This window comes from Elaeis guineensis, chromosome 7 (assembly GCF_000442705.2).
Source record: "Elaeis guineensis isolate ETL-2024a chromosome 7, EG11, whole genome shotgun sequence".
Taxonomy (NCBI): domain Eukaryota; kingdom Viridiplantae; phylum Streptophyta; class Magnoliopsida; order Arecales; family Arecaceae; genus Elaeis; species Elaeis guineensis.
Genome location: NC_025999.2, coordinates 98849712 through 98877053, shown reverse-complemented (window position 1 = coordinate 98877053; position 27342 = coordinate 98849712). Strand labels below are relative to the sequence as shown.

At 38.5% G+C, this 27342-nt stretch overlaps 1 protein-coding gene across 1 annotated transcript; it reads left to right on the top strand.

Annotated features, from left to right (window-relative positions):
* Positions 1-3129: 3129 nt before the first annotated feature.
* On the top strand, positions 3130-26167 carry LOC105048129 (uncharacterized). Its single transcript, XM_010927335.4, is given in 21 exon segments — positions 3130-3580; positions 5894-6057; positions 7678-7801; positions 7886-8018; positions 9701-9765; positions 9894-11646; positions 11649-12542; positions 12652-12747; positions 14204-14308; positions 14677-14784; positions 14868-14917; positions 17644-17839; positions 18403-18794; positions 19163-19247; positions 20733-20955; positions 21249-21352; positions 21482-21569; positions 21842-21996; positions 22388-23386; positions 24060-24446; positions 25571-26167. Coding segments are annotated over 21 exon segments (6576 nt in total). The 5' UTR covers positions 3130-3422; the 3' UTR covers positions 25868-26167.
* Positions 26168-27342: the final 1175 nt, after the last annotated feature.

Sequence of the window (27342 nt, the reverse complement as noted above, 5' to 3'; positions counted from 1 at the left end):
CATCCTGTTGTGTTATAGTTTGTTTAAGCCCTCTATGCTTATGTTTTCCTTTGCCTTTTCAGTAAATGATGTATCATTAGTTAGAATGCACAAGAAAAGATCATTAATCTGACATTATACTTTATTAGATTACCATTTTTTTTAAGCTTTTAGTGCTCATGTGCTTCAGCATTATTGGAGAAGATCATACATTATTGGGTCTCACTATTTTACTGATCGTTGGTAGATAGATATTTAATGCCAGCAATTATTTTTACATACTATGCCATTTCCAGCGGTTGCGGCAAGATCTTACTAAATAAGATAAGATAAATGTGAGAGGATGGCCCATCTTGATAGATTCCTTCTTCATCTCTAAGGTCTGACCTACCTACTTGTCGTGGATCGTCACATTAAAGTATACAATAAACATCTATTGCTACATTCATCTACCCCCCCACACAACCCAAATAATACTCCAATTTTGAACAACTCTTGACAATTTTGTCATGAGCTTTTACCCTAGAGCCATTTACTCTTGCTCTTTACATTGGGAGCAAAGAATTTCATGATGGAATTCTACCATATATTTCGACCTGGAACATAGGCATCCTGATCATGGGAGATGAAGACAGGAATTTTCCTGAATTTGTTTTTATAATTTAAGTATTTAGCTTATTAGAGTTCAATATCATAAAGCATTCAACATGCCTTTAGTTATCAGAAGGCCTACTTGTAGTATAAATTACATTTTAAAAGCATGAAAAAGCTGTCTCCCTGGAGCGATGTTGTACCAACCAAAAAGCTACATGGATGGAAAGCCATCACACTGTAAATATATATACCCACAAGGAACGTGTAACCGTTCAGGACCACTACTATAAAAAATAGATGTTAAAGCTTCTTTTAGACCTCCTATCCACCGTGTGGGGCGCCAAACTGGCTTGGAGCTCACAAGTGGTTTTTGTTTGGCTTCTCTGCTCTCCAGAGATGGGAGAGGGAATCTACGAATGGAGCAGTTTCCCTGAGAAAAGAAGCAACGAACTCATGATTTCTAGGGATCTCCGGAGTGGCTCAGCAGTTTTAAAAGTTTGAGAATACAAAACCTAACCCCAATGAATTAAAAAAAAAAAAAAGGACATGATCCGCCATTTAGGCCGAGGACGGAAAACATCGAGACCACTGTTAGAGTCAACTGTCATTAAAGTAAAAAAAAAAAAAAAACTACAGGGATTCCAACCACATCTCACCTTTTTTTTTTTTTTTTTTTTTGGCTTTTCTTTTTTTACGTAGAGCTGACCAACGTGACATTGGTGGGTGGACCGCGGAGACCTAAATTATACCAGACTGCCAGTGTAGTTAGACCCCGTATTTACTCAACAGTCCAAATTTGCCCCTCCAACACCACCGGCCAACACGAGGCACTCATGTTTGTACCCTTGTAGTTGGTGGCATCATCAGCCATACGAGAACAATTGCTTATACCATACTGAGGTTGAATATTTTTATATTTATTTAGAGAAAATTTTTTTTTAGCTTATCTATTATTTCATAATTGGTGACGGATGATGCATATTTTAGATTGAGATTGCACATATCTATAGAAAAATTAATAATACCGCAACATAGACAGTAAACTATAATCTAATCTATTTTTTAATTTTTATAAATATATCTATATTCATATGATCTAATCCAGCCATCTTACTTTAAAAAAAAAAAAAAAAAATTGTATATAGTTTAGTTTATTGGTTTATCAGATCTAACATAATTTTTAGCGTTTATTTGGTCATGTTGTCATGAAAATTAAAAGAAGATGCAGCATGGACACTCAAGATTTTTCAGCTACGCAAGTCCCACTTGACTTCGGACAGCCAAAACGTTGTCCTTGTGCAGCCTTTAACTAGGATACTCATCCTTTTTAAATAATTCTAGTCACATGATGCAAGCAATGTACCCTAGGATGCTGGCTGCTTCTATCTGGTGCTGCCTTTTAACAAAGAATTTTTCCCGTGAGCCAATGGTCGGTAGAACCCAAATGAAAGAGATTCCTCCTTCGCACAGTTAGATCTTGGGTTGAGCAAAATTTTGGCAATGAGAGTAGAGAGTACCCATATGTGATATCTCATACAAGAGAGTAGATCCCAATCTCTCATCATTTTAAAATAAAAGTAGTAGGTAAAAGATGACGTGTGAAATGTAAAAATATTGACTTACAGACCGACACATGGTTATTTTTCTCTTTTTATAAAAAATCCTCCTAAAGTTTGGTTCTGGGCCATAAGTATCCATTATGCGAGTTGTATGATTTTTAGGAATAGTACAGCAATAAAGCAATTTCATTAATAACTATTATGAGCCATCATAATACCATTGGTGGAACCATCAAAAGCAAGATGGTTCTAGTAATCTTTGAAATAATCCTTTTTTTTTTTTTTTGCTGTCGGCCTAAGAGTAAAATAATGCCACTATCAAAATTTTTGATGTATTTGGTGATATTTTACAAAATCAAATGATTAAATATAAATTGATACAAATTCTTAACATAATGCGGCATTAGAAAAGAATGACTACAGTCAATGTAGCATAAAATTATTATAATAGTCACATATATAATACCATTGTCATGGTTGCCCCAAAAAAATAATCATTTATATCTTTATTCATATGTCAATAATATGATAAATCGATGCTTATCATAATTATTATTTGTGGCCTGTTATTGTTAAAAAGTCATGCATCCAAATATGGCATGCCATCTATATGCTTAGCACTTGACCGACCTCTTCATTTAACAAGTCAGGACCACCCAACGAGTAGTGTCACACAACCAAGACATGGACTTTAATTATGATGAGGCATAAACAGATGCTTTTGATATCAAACAACAGGTACAATTGCTAAAACAGATGAAATGGAAAATTATATTTAATCTCTAAGTGTGCATCAAGAAAGCCACTAAATTTGGACAATAAAATCGCATGCCTGTAATTAAATTAGCCCATCCCACTGGGCTTAGTATCTTATTAAATTATACAAAGGCTAAGTTGTGGACTGGCAAGCCATTTTAGAAGTTTGTTAGGGGCATCGTAGAGGACCGTACTGTATGTCAAACCAACTCCGGTGGTGTCCTCTCACTTGTCAAAATGGCAATTCCTTGAGCCTTGGGGCGAAGGCAATGTGCGATCGAGCACACAGAAAACCGGGCGGGACAGCGAGAGAGAGAGAGAGGAGTTCGGGCGGTTAGGCCGTCGTCGTCTCGTTTCGCCAGAGTCCGGTCACCGCCGCCCAACTCGTCTCTTCTAAATCTTTAGATTATCAGAGAAGTCGCGTGGCTTCGGCGATGAGTGCCGGGCATCGAGGTCTGCTTTTCGCCAGATCCCGATCGGAGCCGGCGTCTCCTCCTCCGCGGTGAGCGAAGAGAGGGAGGGGAGGGAGCGAGGATGCCGCTCGTGCGGTTCGAGGTGAGGAACGAGTATGGGTTGGGAGATCCGGAGCTCTACCGTGGGCTGGCCAAGAAGGAGGACCCCAAGGCTCTCTTGGATGGGGTTGCGGTCGCGGGCCTTGTTGGGATCTTGAGACAGCTGGGCGATCTCGCCGAGTAGTTCCTCTTTTTCTCTTTCGTCTCTCTTTCTTCTTTTCTTGCTATTTCTTTTTTTCTCTTCCTTGGGTTTTTTTTGTTATTCTGTTTCTTGATTTCTTGGCATTCGTGTCTTTCTTGCTAAATGGGGCGAAATCTTTGGTACTTAATTGCGTATTATAGTGCTCATGGAAATTTAAAGGGATATTTTCGTCTTCTTATTCGTTTATTTATGTAGCTTTAAAAGATTTAGTTACGGCAAAACGTTTTAATTCATTTCAGTTCAAGATTCACATGTTGGATTATTCAGAGAATAATGTCGTCTTGTCATCAATCTATATGTTTGTTTAAGCATTTTTTGAAAAAAATATTTTTATTTACCAAAAAAATTATTTTAGTATCCTTTCCTTTACATTAATTGTTTTTTAGTTTAATTTCTTGGAAGAAGAAGGTACTATTAGGGAATATATATGAAGGAAAACCACTTGAGTTGGTTGGGCGGCTTGGAGGATTTGCATGTCCGGCACCATTCAAATGAGCAAGTGGATGTGAGTGGTGATGGTGGTCTTTATCATTTTGGGTCTGTGTGCTGTCCAGGTAGATGGAGTCCCATAAAGAGTAACTTGGCATGATGATAAATTGTTTGATTTGGACTCATTTGCAATGCATGTGTTTGGGCAAGGTGTTCCAAGATTATGCTAGGCTTCTAGAAATTGACTACTGGATGGAGGAGAGAAGATTCTAGAATTCAAATATGTTGGAAGGCAGTCTGTGGAATCTGATTGGATCACGTAGCTGATGATTTCTTCATGCAGTGGAATGGATGGTTGAAAAGATGGTAAGGGACTAACCAGAAATTATTACTGAAATTTGAAATGTCTTAATTAGGAGAAGGTCTTCCTCTCAATGGAAATTTCAGAAGGAATGGAGATCCTGGAGATGTACATGTACTAATGCTTCTTAGGAGAGGTAGCAGAAAGAATATAAGAGGGAGGGAAGTCAGCTGTCTGCAGCAGTGGTCATATGTTTCTTGAAACAGCCTAGTGGAGAAAGACGTTTAGGTGCTGGAGTAAATTGAGCTTGTGAGGCAAGCTATGTGGGTCTGAAAGTGATTGTTTAAGATTAGGCAGTGTGAGGTTATGCAGATAGCTTGTTAGCAAGCTCTAGAAAAATACGATGCCCCTTTTGATTTTTGGAGAAACTCTTTATGTAAGAATTACAAATCTATCTCTTTTATTTTTAGGGATTAAAAGCTGACAGGAAGTGTTTTCGGAGGAGTCATGTAGAGGGAAAATGATCTGTCTTGAGCGTATCAACAAAGATTGTTCGCTATTTCATGGTTTTGCATCCAAACTAGGTCAATATCAGGTTTCAGTGTTGAACAATCAGAATTGAGTAATGTGGGTCCTTGTGTCGACACCAACCTTATTCTATCTCCTAAGAATGAAGGGGTAGGTAGGTGTGAGTAGGAAATGCTGGATTTAATGAGGCACAATATGCTGGGAACCTATGCCTGATGTTTTAGAAATTAGCTGGTAATTTTGATGCAAGGTTTTAAATCTTGTGAGATGGGGTTGTTCTAGTTTTCCCATGGAATAGGATGCGCTGTCGCCCCACCCTGTCCTGACACTTGGGACAAGGGATGTCCCAAGATGTGCCAATCACGGGATATTGAGACAATGGCATGATGGCCCTGTCTTGACACGAGGGATGGTACTCCATCCTAGTGTCTTGCGGGACATCCCACCGGGAGTTGAATCCTTGCTATGATGCAGAGGAAGTATAGGTTGGTGGTTAAATTGTGCATGCTACACCTGGTTATTCTACTTCCAACCAGAGCAAGTCCATATAAAAACTAGGCTAGGCCACTGGGTTGTCCTGAGATCAAATAATACACCTCTCTTTTATTCTCTTAAGAGAATGTGCATGTGCAGCTGAGAGAGAGAGAGAGAGAGAGAGAGAAGCGGAAAGTGCAAATGCATGAGCATGCATAAATAATAAAATCTCATGAGAGAAAAATTAGTTCCCAAACATTTTTCTGGTGATGTGGTCACAGAAAGCCATAAAAAACTCCATCTATAGGCGGCCATGTACATTGCATGTGCTGTATTCTAGGATAAATTAATAACATGCCCTGTTTAGGTAGTATGCTTATAAATAACCATTATGTGGTGCTTAGAGTATGTATAATTTCTATGGTTCCGCTAAAATGATCTGCTTTCTTTATAACACTTTTTTTTTTTTATTGCTCCCTTTAGTCAACGTTTGACCTGTGACCTTGCAAATCATGGACTGTCTTGCGTGCACTGATGCAACTCTTTTGCAATTCCATAGGTTTGCTGCAGATGTTTTCCATGACCTGCATGAACAAGTGACAGCTACAGCTGCAAGGGGGCGTAAAATGTTGACTAGAGTAAAGAACATAGAAGCAGCACTTCCATCAGTTGAGAAGGCCATTCAGGGCCAAACAAGTCATATACATTTTGCTTATGTAGCAGGTATCAGTTTTTTTTGAGATATTTTATACACTAGTGCAGCCAAATATCAATTACTTCAGGTCAGAAAGTGCCATTGATTTACCTAATAATTTTCTTCTGCACTAGTATTCCGTGCACATCTGCCTGATTCTTTCGTGGAGCCATCTTGCTTGAAGTTGTCATGGATAAGGCATAAGCTGACTCTATCTTGATTGTAAATGGCCTGGTTGTTCTTGATGTTTGAAGCTGTCTAGTTTCAAATTATGTTGCCAATGAAGACTATGATGCTCAGAAATGGTCGCAAGAATGAGATGTGGACATGCAACTCCACATCTACAAAAGGCTTAGGTCACAGCTATGGATATTACTTCCCTAAATTCTACATCTGATGCATTGCCACCATGTAGTATGATCAAGAGCATAAAAAAGTTGCTTGGTGGTTTGTTTTGTTTGTTTGTTTTTGTTTGTTTTTGTTTTTTATAAAATAACAACTGAGCAGACCCAAAAGATGCCCTGTAGGTTCGTGTTAGTTTGTGTTTTTTGAGCATTTCTTATCAAAAAGGGGCCTGTATTGGTTTAATATTTGTTGGGGTCCTCTGAAGACATGTAGAAGCCTTCTATCAGTGCTGATTATAAGCATTCAGTTAATTTAGTAGAAGTAAGATTTAATTTTAAGATTACAGATCAATTGTATTAAAACTAGGATCTTCAAAATTACTGCCAATTCGTTTGTTCTGCCAATATCTGTGCGTGTAAATTTATAGGCATTACACCACATTTACATGTCTTTGGCTGGTCTTGAAGTTATATAGCCTTGTTTGGCTTCTTATTTCTTTGTTCTCAGCTTCATATACAGTTTTTGCTTGGTAGAAAAGAATGTAGCTTTTGCTCTTTTCTAGCAGCAAGATGTTTTGTTCTTGGTCACTTGAAAATATTTACCTTCATGATATTGACATTGAAGTCATTCTAAGCAAATCTTTTGGACAAATAAGTAATCAGTAATCTCTTTTTTTTGTTACACCATATTTATTGTAATGACAAATTTACATTAACTATAAGTAGGAAATATCATGCATGGTCACTGAATTGGATTGACAAATGACAAGGTGTTTGAAAAGAAGGCAATAAAAGGCTGACTAAGACAAAAGGTACAAACTGGAAGGTATTGAATAACACCAATTTATGTGAATATATAACCAATATAACAAAATTCATTTTTGTTTTGAGTAAACAAATCAGCATATTCCACCTCTTTGTCCTTCATTATCATAGATCACGTCTTTTTCTTCATTCAATGCGACAGAGGATTTGAAAGTGTATGCTTGTGAAGCACCTTCATGCAGTTAGTGGTGAACTAGGATTCAGTGTTGAATTTCACAAAACAAATTCGGTGCTTCCCTATGCTCACCAAAATGAGCCACCAAAATCCAAACCTTTTCTTTTTCCCTGTGGCAGCAATAAATAAATGAATCACCATTTCTCTGCAATACACAGGCATGAAACATCTTCAAACTATTGTATGTTACACTTATTTGCTGCCAGGGTACATTGTAGAAACTGATGGTTGGAATTGTTATTTTCATTAAGTTAACAATGTGATCGTGGTAGTTCAATTCCTTGACAGTGAAATGTTAATCTCAGGTTGTGACTGGCATGCCCATCTCCGGAATGAACAGAGTCACCTCCTATTCCATGAATTGCCACACTTTATGATGGATTCCTATGAAGAATGTCGTGATCCACCACGTTTGTACCTGCTTGACAAGTGAGATTCCTATAACTAATGTGCTTTATATGTCTGAAAGACTTATTTTTTCTTCTAATCGCATAATCTGGCTGTACTTTTCAGATTTGATAATGCTGGTGCTGGAGCTTGCTTAAAGAGATATTCAGATCCATCCTATTTTAGGAGGGTTTGGGCTCTATCAGAATCAGATAAAGGTGAACATGCACGGAAAGAAAAGAAAACTCTGAAGTTCAAGGTACCTATGATTTTCACTTTTCTTTCCTAATCACAGTCCTCCAATCTTTGTCAGATGAACTGCTTGAAATGCTTTACAAGGTGATATGAAATATGAAACAACAAAAAATATCATATACACACATACACACATGAAAGGCTTTACAAGGTGATATGAAATATGAAACACAAAAAAATGTCACAAAAGCACACACCACACACATGCACGCACACATGAAACACACACACACACACACATATGAAAGGCTTTACAAGGTGATATGAAATATGAAACATAAAAATAATGTCACACACACACACGCACATGAAAGGCTTTACAAGGTGATATGAAATATGAAACACAAAAAAAATGTCTCACACGCACACACATATGAAAGGCTTTATAAGGTGATATGAAATATGAAACACAAAAAAAATGTCACACACACACACACAGACTTTACAAGGTGATATGAAATATGAAACACAGAAAAAATGTCAGCCACACACACAGACACATGAAAGGCTTTACAAGGTGATATAAAATATGAAACACAAAAAAATGTCATGCACACACGCACACACGCACATTCATACGCACACACACGCATGCATGCACACATGCACACACACATGAAAGGCTTTACATGGTGATATGAAATATGAAACACAAAATAATGTCACACACACACACACACATGAAAGGCTTTACAAGGTGATATGAAATATGAAACACAAAAAAGTTTCACACACACACACACACACACACACACGAAAGGCTTTACAAGGTGCTATGAAATATGAAATACAAAAAAATGTCACACACACACACATGAAAGGCTTTACAACGTAATATGAAATATGAAACACAAAAATATGTCACACACACACACAGACATACCTACATATGTGTTTATGTATATATTAGTCAACATTATTATCAGGAGCAGCATGCATAGTTTGAACTTAAATGTGTGTAAACACACACACACACACACACACACACCAGAGCCATACATACATATGTGTTTATGTATATAACTATATATTAGTCAACCTTATTATCAGGAGTAGCATGCATAATTTGAACTTAAATGTGTTTAAACACACGCACACACACACAGACATACGTACATACATATTTGTTTATGTATATATTAGTCAACCTTCTTATCGGAAATAGCATGCATAGTTTGAACTGAAATGTGTTTGGTTAGAGTTAGAAATATCATTTAGCAAGACTAGCTGGAGTATTGTATGGCACAGCAAATGTTTGACAACTATCAAGTTGTGTTAAGCATATATAATTTTGGGAAGAGTCAATTCTGATGGACCATTCATGACCTGAACTGACCTTCAGGGCTGGAGAATCTCTCCTGTGCCAAAAAAAAAGAGAGCCGGTGCCCATGTGGCGCTGCCTATGGTTGAACATTCTTCATTAATGGATTAGAAATTAAAGATAGTCCTTGGTAGTTATTACAGAATCTTTAATCTTCCATTATCTAAGTTGAGGACTATGTCTTCCATGTAAGAAAATGTTTATGGTGTGAATAAACAGGTTATCCAATTAGTCATACTTTATGATATGTAGTTAGAAACCATAAGCATTGATCATATATTCCTTAGCTGTGTCTTTATGTGATGACCTACAGTTTTTATGCTTACAAAACCTAAAAATCTTCTGTAACATACAAATATGTGCAGAGAAAAGGATCACATCTGAAGAATGGAGAAGTTCATGCAGCATACACATCAGGGCGCAGTAACAGGTATTTTCTTCTGAATGGTTCTTCTGATTTTAGACAACGTACAATGGATTACTAGTAACCATGCCAGTCTTCTTTATTGTAGCATATTACGCTAATCTTATACATTGATATATGTGAACCTAAAACAGCCTAGCTAGCATCTTACATTTTGCATCTCCAAGCACTGACGCGCAAAGCTCTTCGACCGAGAATATATCAACACCTGATATGAGATTCAATCCTGAAATTGCTGGCAAATCCAGGCCTTTTGATTCAAAGATTAGGTCAAGTTATGTTGAAGAAGTTTCAGATACAAACCCGTCAGTGGTGCCTGTTGTCCCAGAATATGATAAACTGTCTGATTCTAAGTTACATATCAAACAAAGTGGTTCTTGTGCTTCTGTTTTACATGATGAACCTAATGGAGATGTTGCAGACAGTAATTCTCAACATGATTCTTTGCGAGGGCAGAGTGTTGACAGATCATCTTCTGTTACATGGGATGAAAAAATTGAAATTATTAAGGCTACCAGTCCCATATCATGCGATGACATAATTGCAGATAAGCTCCAAGATTCAGAGTCTCTGCCAGTAAACTCTGAACCACCAAAAATGGATCATACAAAAGTTGAAGTCTCAGCGCAAGAGGACATCTTGTTTGATATTGCTAAATTGCCAGTATCATTATCTGGTGTGAACCACATTGACGAAGTCACAAGTGAGACAGATAACTATATGGATGCACTTAATACACTAGAATCTGAGGCAGATACAGAAGCTGAATGCCAAACCAAACGGGAAGTCAATGCAGTATCAAATTTCAATTCTCAAGGAATGGAATCTGGAACTGGAAAGATTTGGGAGACAGCTGGGAAAAATCCTGATTCCTGTGATAATAAATCTTTGAATGCATCTAATGGGCTCTTAAACCAAGATGTGTCTCCAAAATTTTCGAACTTGGTCTCTTCGAATAGTTTGGAATGTGTACAGTCACCTCACGTGACTGACTCTGCTTCCAACCCAGAATGCTCTATTGCCAATGATTTGTCTGAAAATAATTATCATGATATCATGAGAAGGAATGGCTATGAAGGCATTGACAATGATCCATCTCCAGATTCAAGCATTCCTAGTTTGCAAACCAGGTTGGGCAGTGAAATTCTAATAGAGACATCCATGTCTCAACATTCTCCTTCTGTTGATACTGCTGACATGTCTTCCATTAAACTGTGGACAAATGCTGGCCTTTTTGGTGTTGAACCTTCAAAACCTCCAGATCTTGGTGTTCCAAATATTGCAAGTGAGAATACTGTATCTGATTCTAAAAGTTATACATGTGATCTTTTAAGTGACACAGAGAAAACTAACTTGCATGCTAATGGATTAGCTTCCAAATCAGACACTTTAGATATGCCAAATGAAAGCATGTTAAATGGTTTCAACTCGATGAAGAAAATAGATGAGACATTGTCTACTTCAAATTCCTTAGTTCAGAGTAATTTAAGTGGTGATCACTTGTTTGTCAGAGCATATAATGCGGCACAACAGCATGATCCATCCAATTGTTCCCCATCCTTCAAAGCATACCTACATGGGGATAGGCCTATCAAGCAGATGTCATCTTGTTCCCCATCCTTTACTGGCATCTATGCTCTCTCTGATGAACCTGATCTAACAAGAAACAATGGCCTTGCTCCTAACGCTGAACTATCAGCTACTTGTAATATTGAGTCACAATGCAGTGAAGCTGGCCAAAGCGCAAATATTATCTCATCCAGTTTTACTGGCCTTGCACAGAGATTTCTTGCAAATACTCTTAGAAAAGCATCACTTACTGCACCAACTGGAACGATGAATGCTGAAGAAAGGAAGTCAGAGGAGAGTTACCTTCCAAATAACCACCAGAACCACCAACTGGAGTTGTATCTCAGGATTCCAATGAAGAGAACACCAAAGAAAAGATTGGACATAGAGCATTGAAAAATTCTCTCTCTTCTACCTCGCATTACTCAGAGCAATCCTCTCCACCACTTGAACACATGAAGATCTCTTTTCATCCTATGAATGGCTTGGAATCCAAATTGAAACTGGAATTTCCCAATGGCAACCTCCATGAAAGCATTGAAGATTTGATGTTTCCATCATTTCAGTTGCTTCCAGAGCCTGTGGTTCCTTTGGCAGACAGTGGCTCTGATTCAGATGATGACACATTTTGTAGGTCTTGTCCATATTCTTCCGAGGATCTTCTCAGCCCTCGCTCGTATTCGAACTCTGAGCTGTGGGAACAAGATGAAAGAAATGGATGCAAAGAGCATGGGTTATTTGGTGATTCACATGGAATTTCATCTTCAACAACATCCATCTCTAACAACATGAGATTTGAGCAATTGAACCATTCCAGCAAAGTCACAGTCAATGGATTTGGGGATTTGGAGGCTGAGAATGGCACATTGTCTTTTCGATCTGGTTCCATAGTGGACCTCCCTGGTCTTGAATCTGTTATCTCATTGAAAAATCAATGGGAAGGAAGATTTGTTTTCTTGTCAGATGATCCAATGATCTCTACATTGCAAGCCCCAGATCGGCAGCCACCACCGCCACCTCTCCCTCCAATGCAGTGGAGAATAATGAAGCCATCAATTGCTTCACGAGAGGATAGAGATGCTAATACTGTTGCCCATGTTAACCAGTTTGATGCTCTACAAGATCCAACTTTTGCTGCTTTGCAGCAAGAACAAAGTGCACCAAAACCACCATCTATCTCTGAAGTGATCGCACCACATCCCAAGAAGAATACGGTAATAATCATTCTATTTTTGGTTCCATTTTATGTTAGGCTGTCATGAGTATCATGACGTGTAACATGCTTAATGTTTTTTCTCATTCTCTTTTACTTGTTACTTGCAGCAAGATCAGCAGAAGCTGAATGGGCACAAAGAGTCAAATCACGTTGCTGATAACAAGGAACTAAGGGAAGAGTTGCTACATCATATAAGGGACAAGGTATGCTTCAATCTTGATGTCAGTTCACTTTCTATTTCATTAATGTCACCAACAAATTAGCATGGCTGTGCAAACTCATTCTTTAGATCTGACATCAATAAAGTGTGGCCAGTCCATAATAAGCACATTAAGTACTATCATCTGCATAAAGGAAGAGAAAAGGATGGGAGGAGGTTTGGGGCTGTGGGGCAACTTGAGTTGTGGGGCCTGAACATATCTCCATCAGACATATAGTTTGGGTTGTGGCCATATTTACCTAACTTGCTTTGGGTTTGGGTTAGAAAACCCAATTTCAGGCTGGTTCAGGTTTGAGTTGAAGGCTTGGGCAGCCCAACCCAAACCAAATATCTGAAATGGGGTCCCCAGCCTGATCCAAGTCATATCTTGCCCATAAATCTGGGCTCCCAGCCCAACGTATCTCATATTTTGTAGATATTAGGTTTCAGCGCAACCTAACATAACTCCCACTGGAACTAATCGGACTTCACCAACCTGACAAAACCTTATTCCAATTGTGCTTATGTTGAAAATTTTGGAGCTAACATGTACCAACTAGTTTAGCTAGTAAGTTGTCGAGAGTTGTTACCAATGACCTAGGTTCAAGTCCTGCATGTACCTCTGAAATTTAGTACCTCAATAAATTGAGTTGGAAACCCCCTCCTGTTGTTTCCCAAAAAAGGAAAGAAAAGAAGGAAAAGAAGATTTTGGAGTTGAGTTCATGCTTGGGTAGTTGGATTGATTTATTAGGTCCATGTTTCATGTGAAGGGTAATTTGTCAGTCGGATTAGTTTTTGACCCAACCTGTTCAATTTGCATCTCTAGGTGGGGGATCAAAACTTTAAAATTAACTTTATAAAGCAACTGAGTTACTGTTAGTCCTCCACTTTACATGTTATTGATCTCTGGACTATTGATTCATCAAAACATCCACGATTTTGAAATGGGTTGTTCTAAAGAAATTTTGAATGTTAAAGGGTATTTTCAGATGCTGAATAAAAAAGAGTTTATTCTTCAGGCTAAATTGGAGGGAGATATCTCTTGGACAACTGTTAAGGAAAACCAGTAATGCAATGGGTGCTGGTTTTTTGACCTGCCACACAGCATGGGGTTAAGGTGTCACTGGCTGGAGTTAGTGCCATACATGGGGGTCGGTTGAAAATTGAGTTGCCAAGTCAGCAGTAGGTCGGCCTGGAGATCTTCCCTAACAGGCGCAGCAAAGCATTTTCCATCTGATGCTCTTTTTAATGATAATATTGAGTCAAAAGATCTTGTTTATGTGGTGGGAATTCAACATCAATGCCCTTATGAAACTATCATTCATGCAAGTTGTTGGTTGTCTGTACAATTTGTGGTCTGATTCTTATACAAGTTAAAGGACAATTAAATCAAAAAAACTTGGAATTATTTACTGTGCTCTCAGATGTATATTTTCATCATGTATAATCAATGTTTGCAGCATGATCAGCAGAAGCTGAATGGACACAAAGGACTGGAAAATGAGAGTGCTAGCAATAAGGATCTTGATGAAAGGGGGGAATTGCTACATCAGATCAGGAACAAGGTAAACATTCATCCATCTGAAAGTACTCTCCTCTCATTATTTCTTTGTCAAGTATTTGTTGTGTGCTGGCAGGTTATCCCAGCATATTTTCAATAGTGGTGGTGCTGATGCTTTGGAAATAATGAGTAAATAAAATAAATGACTTTGTTAAAAGACAAAATAAATAACCTTACCCCTTAATCCGTTCGTTGAAGTCAGAATTAGATTCTTGTATGGAGTCTCATTGGCTGAGTTTTATTGAGGTCTGGGCAATCAACATCCTAAACGATTAAATATAGTTTCCAATACTGATCGAAGAGAATAAGAGCAAATCTTTGCTTTCAATAGGTTGTGCTAACTATTTACATTAATCGAACCGCTTTGTGCAGACATTTAACCTGAGACACACCATGACATCAAAGCCAACTATCGTTTCACAGCCTACCACCAATGTCAATGTTGCTGCAATCTTAGAGAAGGCAAATGCAATCCGCCAGGTTGCGCCATCTCATTTCCTTTTTCTTCCCCCCCTTTTCAAGCTATGATTTTCTTGTTTTTCATGCTGTTTTCATTTCCTCAGGCATTTGTGGGTAGCGATGAGGGTGGTGATGATGACAACTGGAGTGATGGGTGACCATTTGACCTAGCTGGAATGCACGTACAAGCATTCTTCACATTTAGCTGAGTGCCAGCTGAAGCATGTTGTTAAAATGTGAATAGTATCAGTTTCTATGGTGTAATTATGGTCAGCAGGTCTTGTTTTGTATCTTCTAAGTTTTCTTTTCTTTCTTTTTTTTTTTTTTTTGCAATTTTTTTATTTAATCTTAGATCAGATTCATGTCCTGGTGTAGAAATTTGGTTCTTCCTCATGTATTATAAATTGTTGCTGCCATCATCTGTTAACGATTGGCGATTAAATAAGCATGCTGTTTTGTCATTATCCTCTCTCAGGATGGGAATCATTAGTTTAAAGCTGTGCAATGATGCAACAATTGCTTCTATTTAATCGAAAGTGAGATCTCTGGTCTCTTAATTCGCCATAATGAAGCGCCTCAACTTCCCTTACCACGGCAAGCTTTTCTTCTACTAATTTTTACTGCATCTGTAAGTTGCCGCATACTTAATTCTTGAATAAATATAATGATTTCCCATTGCTATCTTCAAGTCTCAAGTTATGCAGTCTGGAGCCGTTGGGGTGGAACTGCTGGATTTCTGTCAGTTGCCTCTGGAGATGTATGGAGGCTATTTTTTTAATCCAGTCGAAATGTTATCCATCAAAAGATGGGTGTTTAGGTAAAATTTTTTGATAAATTCTTATATGTTAGTTATGGTATCATGGGAAAATTTGCTATTCAGGTGTGGACGGTCTAATTAGCTTCAGCTATCTATTGTGCAATGCATTTTTTCATTTAATTGGTTACTGATGAAAGCAGAAAGAGGGGCAGACCCCTATAAGACTAACGCACTGTCACGTTCCAGATTGGCATGGAGGGTTGTGCTGGACTTTGCCAAATTGTGCGTGGGTGGTGAGCAGCGACTTCGCTCCTTTTTTGCTCTGGGAAGTGCGTTGAGCGCTGTGTTGCTCTAACAGACAAGGCTAAAAATGTCCTCTGCCAGCTATTATTCTGTCTGCTAGCAACCCAACGGAGCATGGATTTGCCCCTCTAGCAGACAAGGCTTAAAATGTCCTCTCATTGGTTGTTTAATGCGGAGTTGTCGGGCCCACTAACTCAGAAGAGAAAGAGTTCAAATTAGTGGAGGGGAAGTGCATGCACCACTTCCATCATGGCCACCTCCTTTTTGACTTTAAGCCCAGGTTCCATGGCCCTTCCGATAAGAAAGAAACGTCACCTTTGCGTTGGCAGCCACTACCAAACCACCACTTGAAGCAGGAAGACTATAAATATCGGTTTTGTATGAGCATGCTAACTTTTGGGCCCTACTGGTATAAGGCAAAATACAAAAGAGTAGATCTTTATTGATTAAGAGACTTAATCGGATTATTGGACTTGATGCAAAATCTATATAAAGAAATCTTTTTGCAGCAGCTCTCAGATGCTTTTGGTTATTTGAATTCACAGAATTATTGGAAACTGTCCGGCTTATTATGCCTGTAACCTTATAATCATTTAAATATTCTCCTTGTCCCCAGTAACTGAGACCCCTTATCAATCCCCAAATCCTCTTTATTTTATCCCATATGGATCCAAGCCCGCTCTAACCACCAGGTACGTTGCATGTGAACATGTGTCTGCTTGTCGATAAGAATTACAATTCGTCTTTCGCTTAAAAAATTACATAACTAATTCTCGCCCCACCAACACCACCACAAAAAAAAAAATGATACTTCGCTCCCTTAGCGGAACACCCACACAATGAGTAATTAAATACCTGCAGAAGGTACATCGGCTAGAAGATCTGCAGTTGTGATAATATCATGATCACACGAGAGTTAATAGATAATCCAGTGATCATGGTCAACGGAGGGACTTTTTTTTGGGGGGTTTAAAAACTGATTTATTATACCGATCTATTGTACATATATTCATGGGAATCAGAAAAAAATAATCAACAAATCAGAAGGGATGTCTAATTTGGACACGTTAGTCACAGCCGGCAGATCAATCGAGACACCAAAGCTAGTGAGGACTTGAAATCGAATAGGAAGGATAGAAATTGAAGAAGGAAAGAAGTAACAAAAAATTTTGTTTTTTGCTGAAATCAAAAACCAAGAAGAGAACATAAATATAGAAAATAATGGCACGATTTGGATGGAAGGTCAAAAGAGATGAATTTTCTGGATAAATCGGATCCACAGCCGAGTTGATGAACTTATCGATCACGAACTAACATGCACAAAATATATATACATCGCTCCATTTTGAAAAAATTATTTCTTAGACTATGTGCGGCCATCCGTATAATCAACCGTAACCGCTGGTCAGTGATGTATGATTGTGATAGGTGGCGTGCACTAATCGTATTGGCCTCTTTTTTTTTGTTTCTATTTGTTGGTCCGGTCGAGCCGGTGAACCTAGCCGACGGAGGGCGGCGTCACAACTCACATGGTCTCATATGAATCCTAGGCCTCCTTCCATCCAAAATCCAAACGTCGTCTCTATCTTTCTCTCTCTTTCGTTCCTTTTTTCTGGATTCATTGGAAGGGGAGGAAGGAAAGTTGGGAGCCTTTTTTGCGGGTTTGCAATAGGTGGGCGTGTTGGATGCCTTTTGCCCCTCGCTAAAGGGCGGGCTTCTCGTGTTTATGATCTGTTGTCCATCTGCCCCTGTGTGTAGTCCACTGAATTGAGAGAGAGGGGGGGGGGAGAGGTATAGAGAGAGAGAGTGGCCGAGTGCTGAACGAACGCTCATCGGAGAGGGAAAGACATGTCGAAGAATTCGCTGGAGAGGCATGCGTCGGTGGATGCGCAGCTGAGGCTTCTGGCGCCGGGGAAGGTGTCGGAGGACGACAAGCTGGTGGAGTACGACGCTCTGCTCTTGGATCGCTTTCTTGACATCCTACAGGACTTGCATGGCGAAAATCTCAGGGAAACGGTATCCAAAATCGGTTCCTTTTCGGTCCTTTGTTCTTATCGTGACTTGAATTTGCGAACTTTGTAGCTTTTCTTTTAAAAAATTCGGTTTAAAGTTGGTAACGGAGGAAATCCATCTTACTGCTGGTGAAAAGTTGGGATTTCATCCTCAGTTCTGAGTTTTGTAGTGCCTTGTGTGGTAAATTCTGGAAAACCTGTTCTTGGATCAAACAGAAAAAGCTCGTTTCTTGCTGGATTCTTTTTTTTTTTTTTTTTTAAAAAGGGATTATCTTCGATTAGTTAAAACTTATGCTACATGTTTTCTTATTCAAGATTTTTGTTTTTCTTTGTTATATGTGTGTCTGTGGGATAGAGCTTATGCAAGTTATATGGATGATAAAATGTGCATCGGTCGATCTTGAAGAGTGAACCCCATCAATTGGTGGAATTTGAATTCCGCTTTGTGCTTCATGTGATTTAGCTTAAGGTTTTAGCGAGTCCATCAAAGTAGATCTTTTGGTAGTTCAAGCTCTTTGGAAATGAAATACTAGTAGATTTATGAGAAAGCATGATATGTGCTGATAGGTTCAAGAATGCTACGAACTCTCTGCCGAGTATGGGAGGAAGCAGGACCTAAAAAAGCTGGGTGAATTGGGGAATGTGCTCACCAGTCTGGATCCCGGGGATTCTATTGTGGTTGCTAGCTCATTCTCCCACATGCTTAACCTGGCCAACTTGGCTGAGGAGGTCCAGATCGCCCATCGGCGGAGGATCAAGCTGAAAAAGGGAGATTTTGCCGATGAGAATTCTGCACCCACTGAGTCAGACATCGAGGAGACTCTTAAAAGGCTTGTGGTGCAGCTGAAGAAGTCACCTCAGGAGGTCTTTGATGCTCTCAAGAACCAGACAGTTGATCTGGTTTTCACTGCACACCCTACTCAATCAATCCGCAGATCTCTGCTTCAGAAACATGCAAGGTCTGTCCACAGGATTTCAGAATATGTTGGATTGGTCTATTTGACAAATGCTTTCAAGAAATTTCTTATTGGATTTGTATATGATTGTTCAGTTTAGTAGTTTGTTGCCTGCTACCCATGCATGTCTTCTTATGCTAATTGTAAGCACAAACACTCTTTTTATGAAGATTCTAATCAGTTCCTGTATCAATTATCCTCTCATAAGCTCAGTGCACATGGGAGAAGGCTTACTATACGTATATCTCTGGGCTGGAGGACAATTAGCTGTTGCTATAAAATACGGGAACAGTTATTATGGCATTCAGATCTTATAGTGTTGGTATAAATGTGAATCCTTATTTTCTTACATCCTTGCAATATTCCTCCAGGATAAGGAATTGTTTGGCACAACTTAATGCCAAGGACATTACTCCCGATGACAACCAGGAGCTTGATGAAGCTCTTCAGAGAGAGGTAATTTGACTCTCATGTTTCTTGTGTCATCATTTAGATTTTAGTCTGGGGATCTGTTCTTTTGCTGCTATTGTTATTTTTGTTTTTATTTTTTTAACCCTGACCTCACCGTTACATTGTTAATATTTATACTTAGTATATATCATGTGAACTCCCTGATGTGGGGCCCATGTGTGTCCATTCCACTTTTATCGTCACCCTATCTCGGCAATCCTGTCTCCAATTTCTTTCTTTTATCTTTTGTCGTGCAGCTCCCATATCCTCTCTCTTATCTAACTAACGTGCAAGATGTGTACTGAATGTTAGTATTTATAACAACTGTTCTGGAACTGATTAACCATTCTCTTTTTTGAGTTATAATTTATGATAATGACGTTCCTGAGTTTTTTAACTGGTTGACTAATAACTATACATTTGAGATTTGATCACCATTGTTTAGAAGGTAAATATGGAACAGACTGCACAATAAGTATCTAACAAGTCTCAAGGATAAGAATCTAGGCTGGATTCAAACTATGTCCTTGGGATACTCCATAAGAATCTCACCAATTTCGTGGGAGGCTGAAGAGTCGACGTTTGATAGCATCATTTTCTTTTAATTAAATAAGAGATTTCACTCTGGGGTCTGCATTTGGAACACACACGATGACACAGTGAGAAAGGAAATTGCACCTCAAAGATCAACATGCAAATAGCAGTAAACTGGAGTAAAGAATCCTTTGGTTGGTGAAGGAAATCCTCTTGAAAGGAATTTTATTAATATATCAAAAGGCTACCACATATAAAGTATTAGATACATATATATAGGGCATGATCTTCTAAACCTAATTTGAGTATTAAATTCGATACAGAATCATACTCAAAATAGGACTCGACAATAGAAAACATGCTGAAATTATTCTACTACAAACATGGAAATCTGGCTGAAAATCGATATTGTCCCTAATGAAAAATTTATAAGAAAATCAATCGAAAATATTTCCTTGTTGAGGTCTTCACCTGTGAATCTGCTAGCTTGTGATGCTTGGCTGCACCATGTGCTGCATCACATGACACCATTTAAAAATAAATCAAGTGAGGTTAGACTTTGAATATCAGTGCTATAATTCAATATTGTACTTTGATGAAAAAGCATAATTTTACACTTTTAACATTGGTATTCTGCTGTCATCATAATTGAAGTCATGTATCTAGTTTCCTGTCAATATAATCTTCTCTAGCTAACAGCACCATAAAAATTTTCATTAAATCCAGTAATTTGTTTATAATAGATGCAGGGTCAAGTCAAGTTGAAAGAACCCATGCACAACATATTAACTACTATCTTCATACTTGCAGTTATTGCCTGCTGCATCTTCCATAAAAAGGGGAAGAGTAAAAAGAATCACATCTTTTTATTTTTATTATTTTTATTTTTTATGTTGCTCAGAACCCAGATTTTTATCTTGTTCACTTAATAACTCAGCTTTTGTTTTCTATTTGCAGATTCAAGCTGCCTTTAGAACTGATGAAATCCGAAGAACACCACCAGCTCCACAGGATGAAATGCGGGCAGGCATGAGTTATTTTCATGAAACAATTTGGAAGGGAGTGCCAAAATTCTTGCGCCGTGTTGATACTGCTCTGAAGAACATCGGGATCAATGAGCGGGTTCCTTATAATGCTCCTCTTATTCAATTTTCTTCCTGGATGGGTGGTGACCGTGATGGTAAAGTTTTCTTTTCGTAGGCATCTTTTTTAAAGTGGGATGGATGGGGAAATCTTTCAAGGGTTCGAATTTTTCTAATTTTTTAGCAAAGAGTGATGAACTTTGGTAGGGAGGAAATGTACTGAGTTCTGTTCTCAGATCTACTGGACATTAAAATCTGAAATCTGTATCTTGTAACATATAATTGGCTATAGTTTTTATTTGAAGTTGTTTATATTAGTTATCAAGGAGATATAGACATTTACTTGTTGCTTATATATTTGGCAAACATCATGCCAATATGTGTTACGCAGGAAATCCTAGAGTTACTCCAGACGTTACAAGGGATGTATGCTTATTGGCTAGATTGATGGCTGCAAACTTGTACTACTCCCAGATAGAAGATTTAATGTTTGAGGTATTACAAACCATCCAGTCCTGGTTCTACAAACTAATGTCTCTCTTGGCATCTTATACTTGATGGAAGGCTCTTTCTTTATATGGTTGTACACTTTATATATGCTGACACCATCTTATTTAATTTTAGCTGTCCATGTGGCGCTGCAGTGATGAACTACGAGTTCGAGCTAATGAACTGCACCAGTCCTCAAAGAAAGATGCAAAACATTATATAGGTATGCACACCATTGATCATGCTGTTATCTAGTAAATTTTCTTACACGGTGCTTTTAGAAGAAGCTACTTATCTTCTAGCTCAGGAAACTTAGCACACATTCTTCTTTTTACTATTTGACGATGCCATTACAAAATTTTCCATCTTCTCTGATAGCCTTTGATCTATAGTTAAAAATCCATAATTGAAATTTTTTTGCTTACATTTGCTTTCTTTGACATGTTCTGTCTTTAATGAAGTGCTCTAATTGTTGTAGAAACGTTTTGGATGCAGAGTTTTGGAAACGAATTCCTCCAAATGAACCTTATCGTGTTATACTTGGTGATGTGAGGGATAAGCTATATAATACACGTGAGCGTTCCCATCAACTATTGTCAAGTGGATATTCTGACATTCCTGAGGAAGCCACTTTTACCAATGTTGAGCAGGTTCTTTTCTGTCAATTCTATCAGTGCTTGTTTTAATCATGAACAAATGTCCATACTTCATTATCAATTACTAGTATATGTGTGCGAATTAGTATCGCTGATCTTCATATAATCAGGAAATAATTTTTAATGAAGAAATGATGTCAAGAACATGTCACCTCTATCATTAAGACATGGTTTTTTTCCATAACTTTCTTTCTAAGCTGCATTTTGTTATAGCAATTTGCTTGTCTTTATTCCGATGTTTATTTTTCATCTATGCAAATGCATGGACAAATACGTAACTTTGTTCCCACACTAATGTATAATTATGCTAATGATTAATTGCCTATTTAATGCGTATATTATATTCTTTTTGTTTTGTTTAATATCAAATGCTTCTCTGTTGCAGTTTCTCGAACCCCTTGAGCTCTGTTACAGATCACTTTGCTCTTGTGGTGATAGACCAATTGCTGATGGAAGCCTTCTTGACTTCTTGCGCCAAGTATCAACTTTTGGCCTCTCTCTCGTGAGACTAGATATCAGACAAGAGTCTGATAGGCACACTGATGTTATTGATGCTATCACTAGACATCTTGGAATTGGATCATACCGTGATTGGCCTGAGGAACAACGTCAGGAGTGGCTGCTGTCCGAGCTTAGGGGCAAGCGCCCTCTATTTGGTCCTGATCTTCCCCAAACAGAGGAAATTGCTGATGTCTTGGATACATTCCATGTCATAGCAGAGCTTCCTGATGATAATTTCGGGGCCTATATCATCTCAATGGCAACTGCTCCATCAGATGTGCTTGCAGTCGAGCTCTTGCAGCGTGAATGCCGTGTGAAGAAACCATTGAGAGTTGTGCCATTGTTTGAGAAACTTGCAGATCTTGAGGGAGCACCTGCAGCTCTAGCCCGACTCTTCTCAATAGACTGGTACAGAGATCAGATTAATGGAAAACAGGAGGTCATGATTGGGTATTCAGATTCTGGTAAGGATGCTGGTCGTTTATCTGCAGCTTGGCAGTTATATAAAGCTCAAGAGGAGCTCATAAAGGTTGCTAAGCAATATGGAGTGAAGTTGACAATGTTTCATGGACGAGGGGGGACTGTTGGGAGAGGAGGTGGTCCTACTCATCTTGCTATATTGTCTCAGCCGCCAGACACTATTCATGGATCACTCCGTGTGACAGTTCAAGGTGAAGTCATTGAGCAGTCTTTTGGAGAGGAACATCTGTGCTTTAGAACTCTTCAACGTTTCACCGTAGCTACCCTTGAACATGGTATGCACCCTCCAATTTCTCCAAAGCCAGAATGGCGTGCACTGATGGATGAGATGGCTGTAGTAGCCACAAAGGAATATCGCTCGATTGTCTTTCAAGAACCACGCTTTGTCGAATACTTCCGCCTGGTAAGTAATCTTGCTTTCGTGATATGCAGCTGCCAATTTGGTGTGGCATTTTCTTAAAGATAACTACCAGATAACTTTTTAGCTATTATTTCTGGTTGCCCGCTTGGATTTTTCCAGGACCATCCTTCATGTTGTCTGATCATCTAGTTTTTCGTAATAATAGGGGAATGCTGATGCATTCCATATTTCTATATGATTTAAGTACTTGGCAAAGGCCTCCTAGACATTGCTTGGATACTGGAGTAGGAATTGTGCCATTGTTCTTGAGCAATAGCCATACATTTGATCTTGTCTGTGCATTAAGTGATTCAGAATTTTTTTGTGATTCTGGATCATCATTGTATCAGGCAATTATGGGTATGTATGATATATGAACATTATATGATCTTTTGATTGTTTCCTAGGTTTAATATGTCTCCATTTAGTAAGGGTTGTTATGCCAAATATGGCAAGCTAGCGTATTTCTGTTTTTTGAAGGGGAAGAGGCTGGTGCCAATCCCTGAACTCTTGCCAAGTTTCCAAGAGGAAGAAACTCTGGCCAATGAGGCAAGAGGGGGTTGACAACTGGTGTATTTCTGTTAGTGCAAGATTTTTACATGTTTATTTTGACCATCATTCTGTACAAATTAATATATATTCATATGAAAATTATAATCCTTTTCTTCTGTGATAGGCCACGCCTGAGCTGGAATATGGTAGGATGAACATTGGCAGCAGGCCATCGAAAAGGAAGCCTAGTGGGGGCATAGAATCACTCCGTGCAATTCCATGGATTTTTGCTTGGACACAGACAAGGTTTCACCTTCCCGTGTGGCTTGGATTTGGTGCAGCATTCAAGCACATCATGGAAAAGGATATCAGAAATCTTCATACACTGCAAGAAATGTACAATGGATGGCCATTTTTCAGGGTCACAATAGACTTGGTGGAGATGGTTTTTGCTAAGGGAGATCCAGGAATTGCTTCTTTATATGACAAATTGCTTGTATCTGAAGATTTATGGCCATTTGGGGAGCGACTGAGAACCAACTATGAAGAGACAAAACGCCTTCTTCTTCAGGTGAACTCTACTCTTCTATATATCTTAAGCATATCGTTAGATTGCAGGATGTGGGATGGGCTTTGTTTGTTTTATTATTTTAGAATGTAGGGGAGCATAAATCTTGTATGATACTCACAGCTGTTATTGTTTCATATAACAAAAATATGATAACCTGTTCAAGGTATTGGGAGGAAAATTAGTTTTCCTAAATTCTTGTGGGTTACTACTCAGTCATAAACACCAAGAACAAGGGCATATGACCTGCTTTAAGCAGGCATAGGTTGCTTTTCAAGTGACTGGTCCCACTCTGGGTACCACTCTTATGTAACAACTGGTCGCCGTTCGGCTTATACAAATTAAACATACCTTGTATTAGACATGCTACATTTTTCATGAGAAAAGATTAGTGGATAAAGTCAACTTGGTAATTGTTATGGACTGTCATTGTTGCTAGCAGCAATTCTAACGAAATTCAGATTCTTTTTATAATTTTTTCTTGATATCAACCTCATGACAGACTTCTGGACATTTTCAATGTGGGCAGGCCTAAAGGTGCTACGTTCTGTGAATATCTGTAACAATTTAGGGGTCAGATCTGTGTCTGTGCATCCTTGTGTAGTTTACATTCTTTGGTCCATAGAGCAAGTCTTTTTTCTTGGAATTAATTTGTATATCATTCTTGCAATATATTTCATTTTTCTAATGCCAAAAATTCAATTTATATGGGCACCTTGAAACATCCAAGAACAGGAGCAGAAAAAGAGAAGCTAGCTGAGGTAGGTCTAATTCTTCACAACAAAGCAGTGGCCTGTTCATTTCGCAACATAACTAATAAAAATTTTTATTTTTTTGATCATCCTTCGGAAACCAGTTATAAGGCCATAGTCCCTAAACTGTATCTAGTGCTTCTTTTAAATTCTGAGGTTCCTTTATCTGGTTGCGAATGAAATCTGAGGTACTCTGATATTTATACCATACTCATAAACTTATTCCTGGACAAAGTATAACCCATAGAGCACCAAATTTGATTTGATATAGCTTACTGTATATGATTCTCGATGACTTTAATTTGGTAATATATTTTTACAATCATCAAAGGTTCATGTCTGGTCTTGAAATGTGAACTGTGGAAACTTCTGTAGGTTGCTGGTCACAAGGATCTTCTCGAAGGCAATCCTTACTTGAAGCAGAGATTATGTCTCCGTGATTCTTACATAACCAGTCTGAATGTTTGTCAAGCTTACACACTGAAGCAGATCAGGGACCCCAATTTCCATGTAAAGGTAAGGCCACACTTGTCCAAGGAGATCATGGATTCTAGCAAGCCAGCTGCTGAATTAGTGAAGTTGAATCCCACAAGCGAATATGCCCCTGGGCTGGAAGACACACTTATCTTGACCATGAAGGGTATTGCTGCTGGCATGCAGAATACTGGTTAGGTTGGTAAGTTTATTAGACGCTCCTCATAGATTTCAAGAACCGTGTGTTGTGTCTTGTCTGGTAAAGAGTTCAACATGCCTTCATGCTTTCGCAGCTTTACAACATTTTTGAGAGTACTTGGTATACAATTCGACTGTTAAGTGTTTCTGTATTTTGCCAGAAGAAACTGTTTCTGCAGTGTTGCTCCTTTCGACATAAATTATAAGAGCCTTTGTGCTGGCTGGAATAATATGTCAAGTTTATCTCTGCTTTGCTCTTTACCATAATAATTATGCAAGCATATGCTCGCTGTTGTCTCATATTTGCTTAAATCCTGCTAGTTTGATGTTCACCATAGATTTGGAAATGATTGTAGCAGCTCAAGTAAGTTGGTTGATGGTTGTTGCAGATAGCTACAGCATCTTATTTTCTTATGATGTAGAAATTGAAATGCTAAAAGTTGTTTCTAACCTTAATATTCTGAAGTATTGTAGGAATGTGCATGTGAAGTTCTTTATGGTCCATGAGACGGTGGTTACATAGGTGCGCACATGGTCTGGCTCTGGCCTAGGTTGTTCATCCAGACCTGACTCCGGAACTTTGAGGAATGCTACATTGCAGAAAGTATACAATAGAGGATGCTAAATGTATGTTACTGTGTAGATGAGGACCATCTACATGACCCAATACTTGGTCTCATTCTTGGGTACTGTAAAACTGTTTGGACATCCAAGCTGCGAGATTGGTATGTTTCCCCCTTAAAATCCATGTGTGACAATGTCAGACCGTTCATCTGCAGGACGATTAAGATTTTAGCAATGCTCTCCTCTTCAGATATTCTCAAATCATATTCTTGAATTGTAAGCAGTGATTGTTGGGCAGCTGTTATGGCAAGGATTAAGGAACAACGCTCCAGCTTTTAAATTATGGAATGACAGTTGCGAGTACGTAAGTATGCAAAGCTGATGGCCCCATTCCAGTTTACCTTCTTGGATAAGACATTCTATAGCTGTTGACACTCTTTTCGCTGCACCCATCTTGGGAAGTAGTAGGTTGGAAAACTAGCAATTATGAGGACACTTTATCTCCTGGATGAGAAACAATTTTAGTCCGTCAATCAAACCTGCAACATATAGTCAACAGTAAAAAAGCATCTCCACAGACTAAAGATTGGGTTGGGTGGGCTAATGTTTCATGTTTTATTCCACGTGATCTTGTTAACTCAGGGATCCATAACAAAATTACTGAGGGCATGTTTGGATATTTCTACAGGATTGAGTTTAAAATTTTGTAGGAATCGGTTCTGTTGGTATTATCTAGTTTGCATTTTCTAAATCTGTTTAACTCTAGTCCAGATCCTAGTTTGTGGGCTGCAAAAAGAAAGATAGATTTATGCAGGTCTCTTTTCTTCCCACTAGATTTTGCTGTATGGTGCTTGGTTGATAACTGCCACGCTTAAATGGATAGCCCAATTCACAGATCCTACAGGATTTTT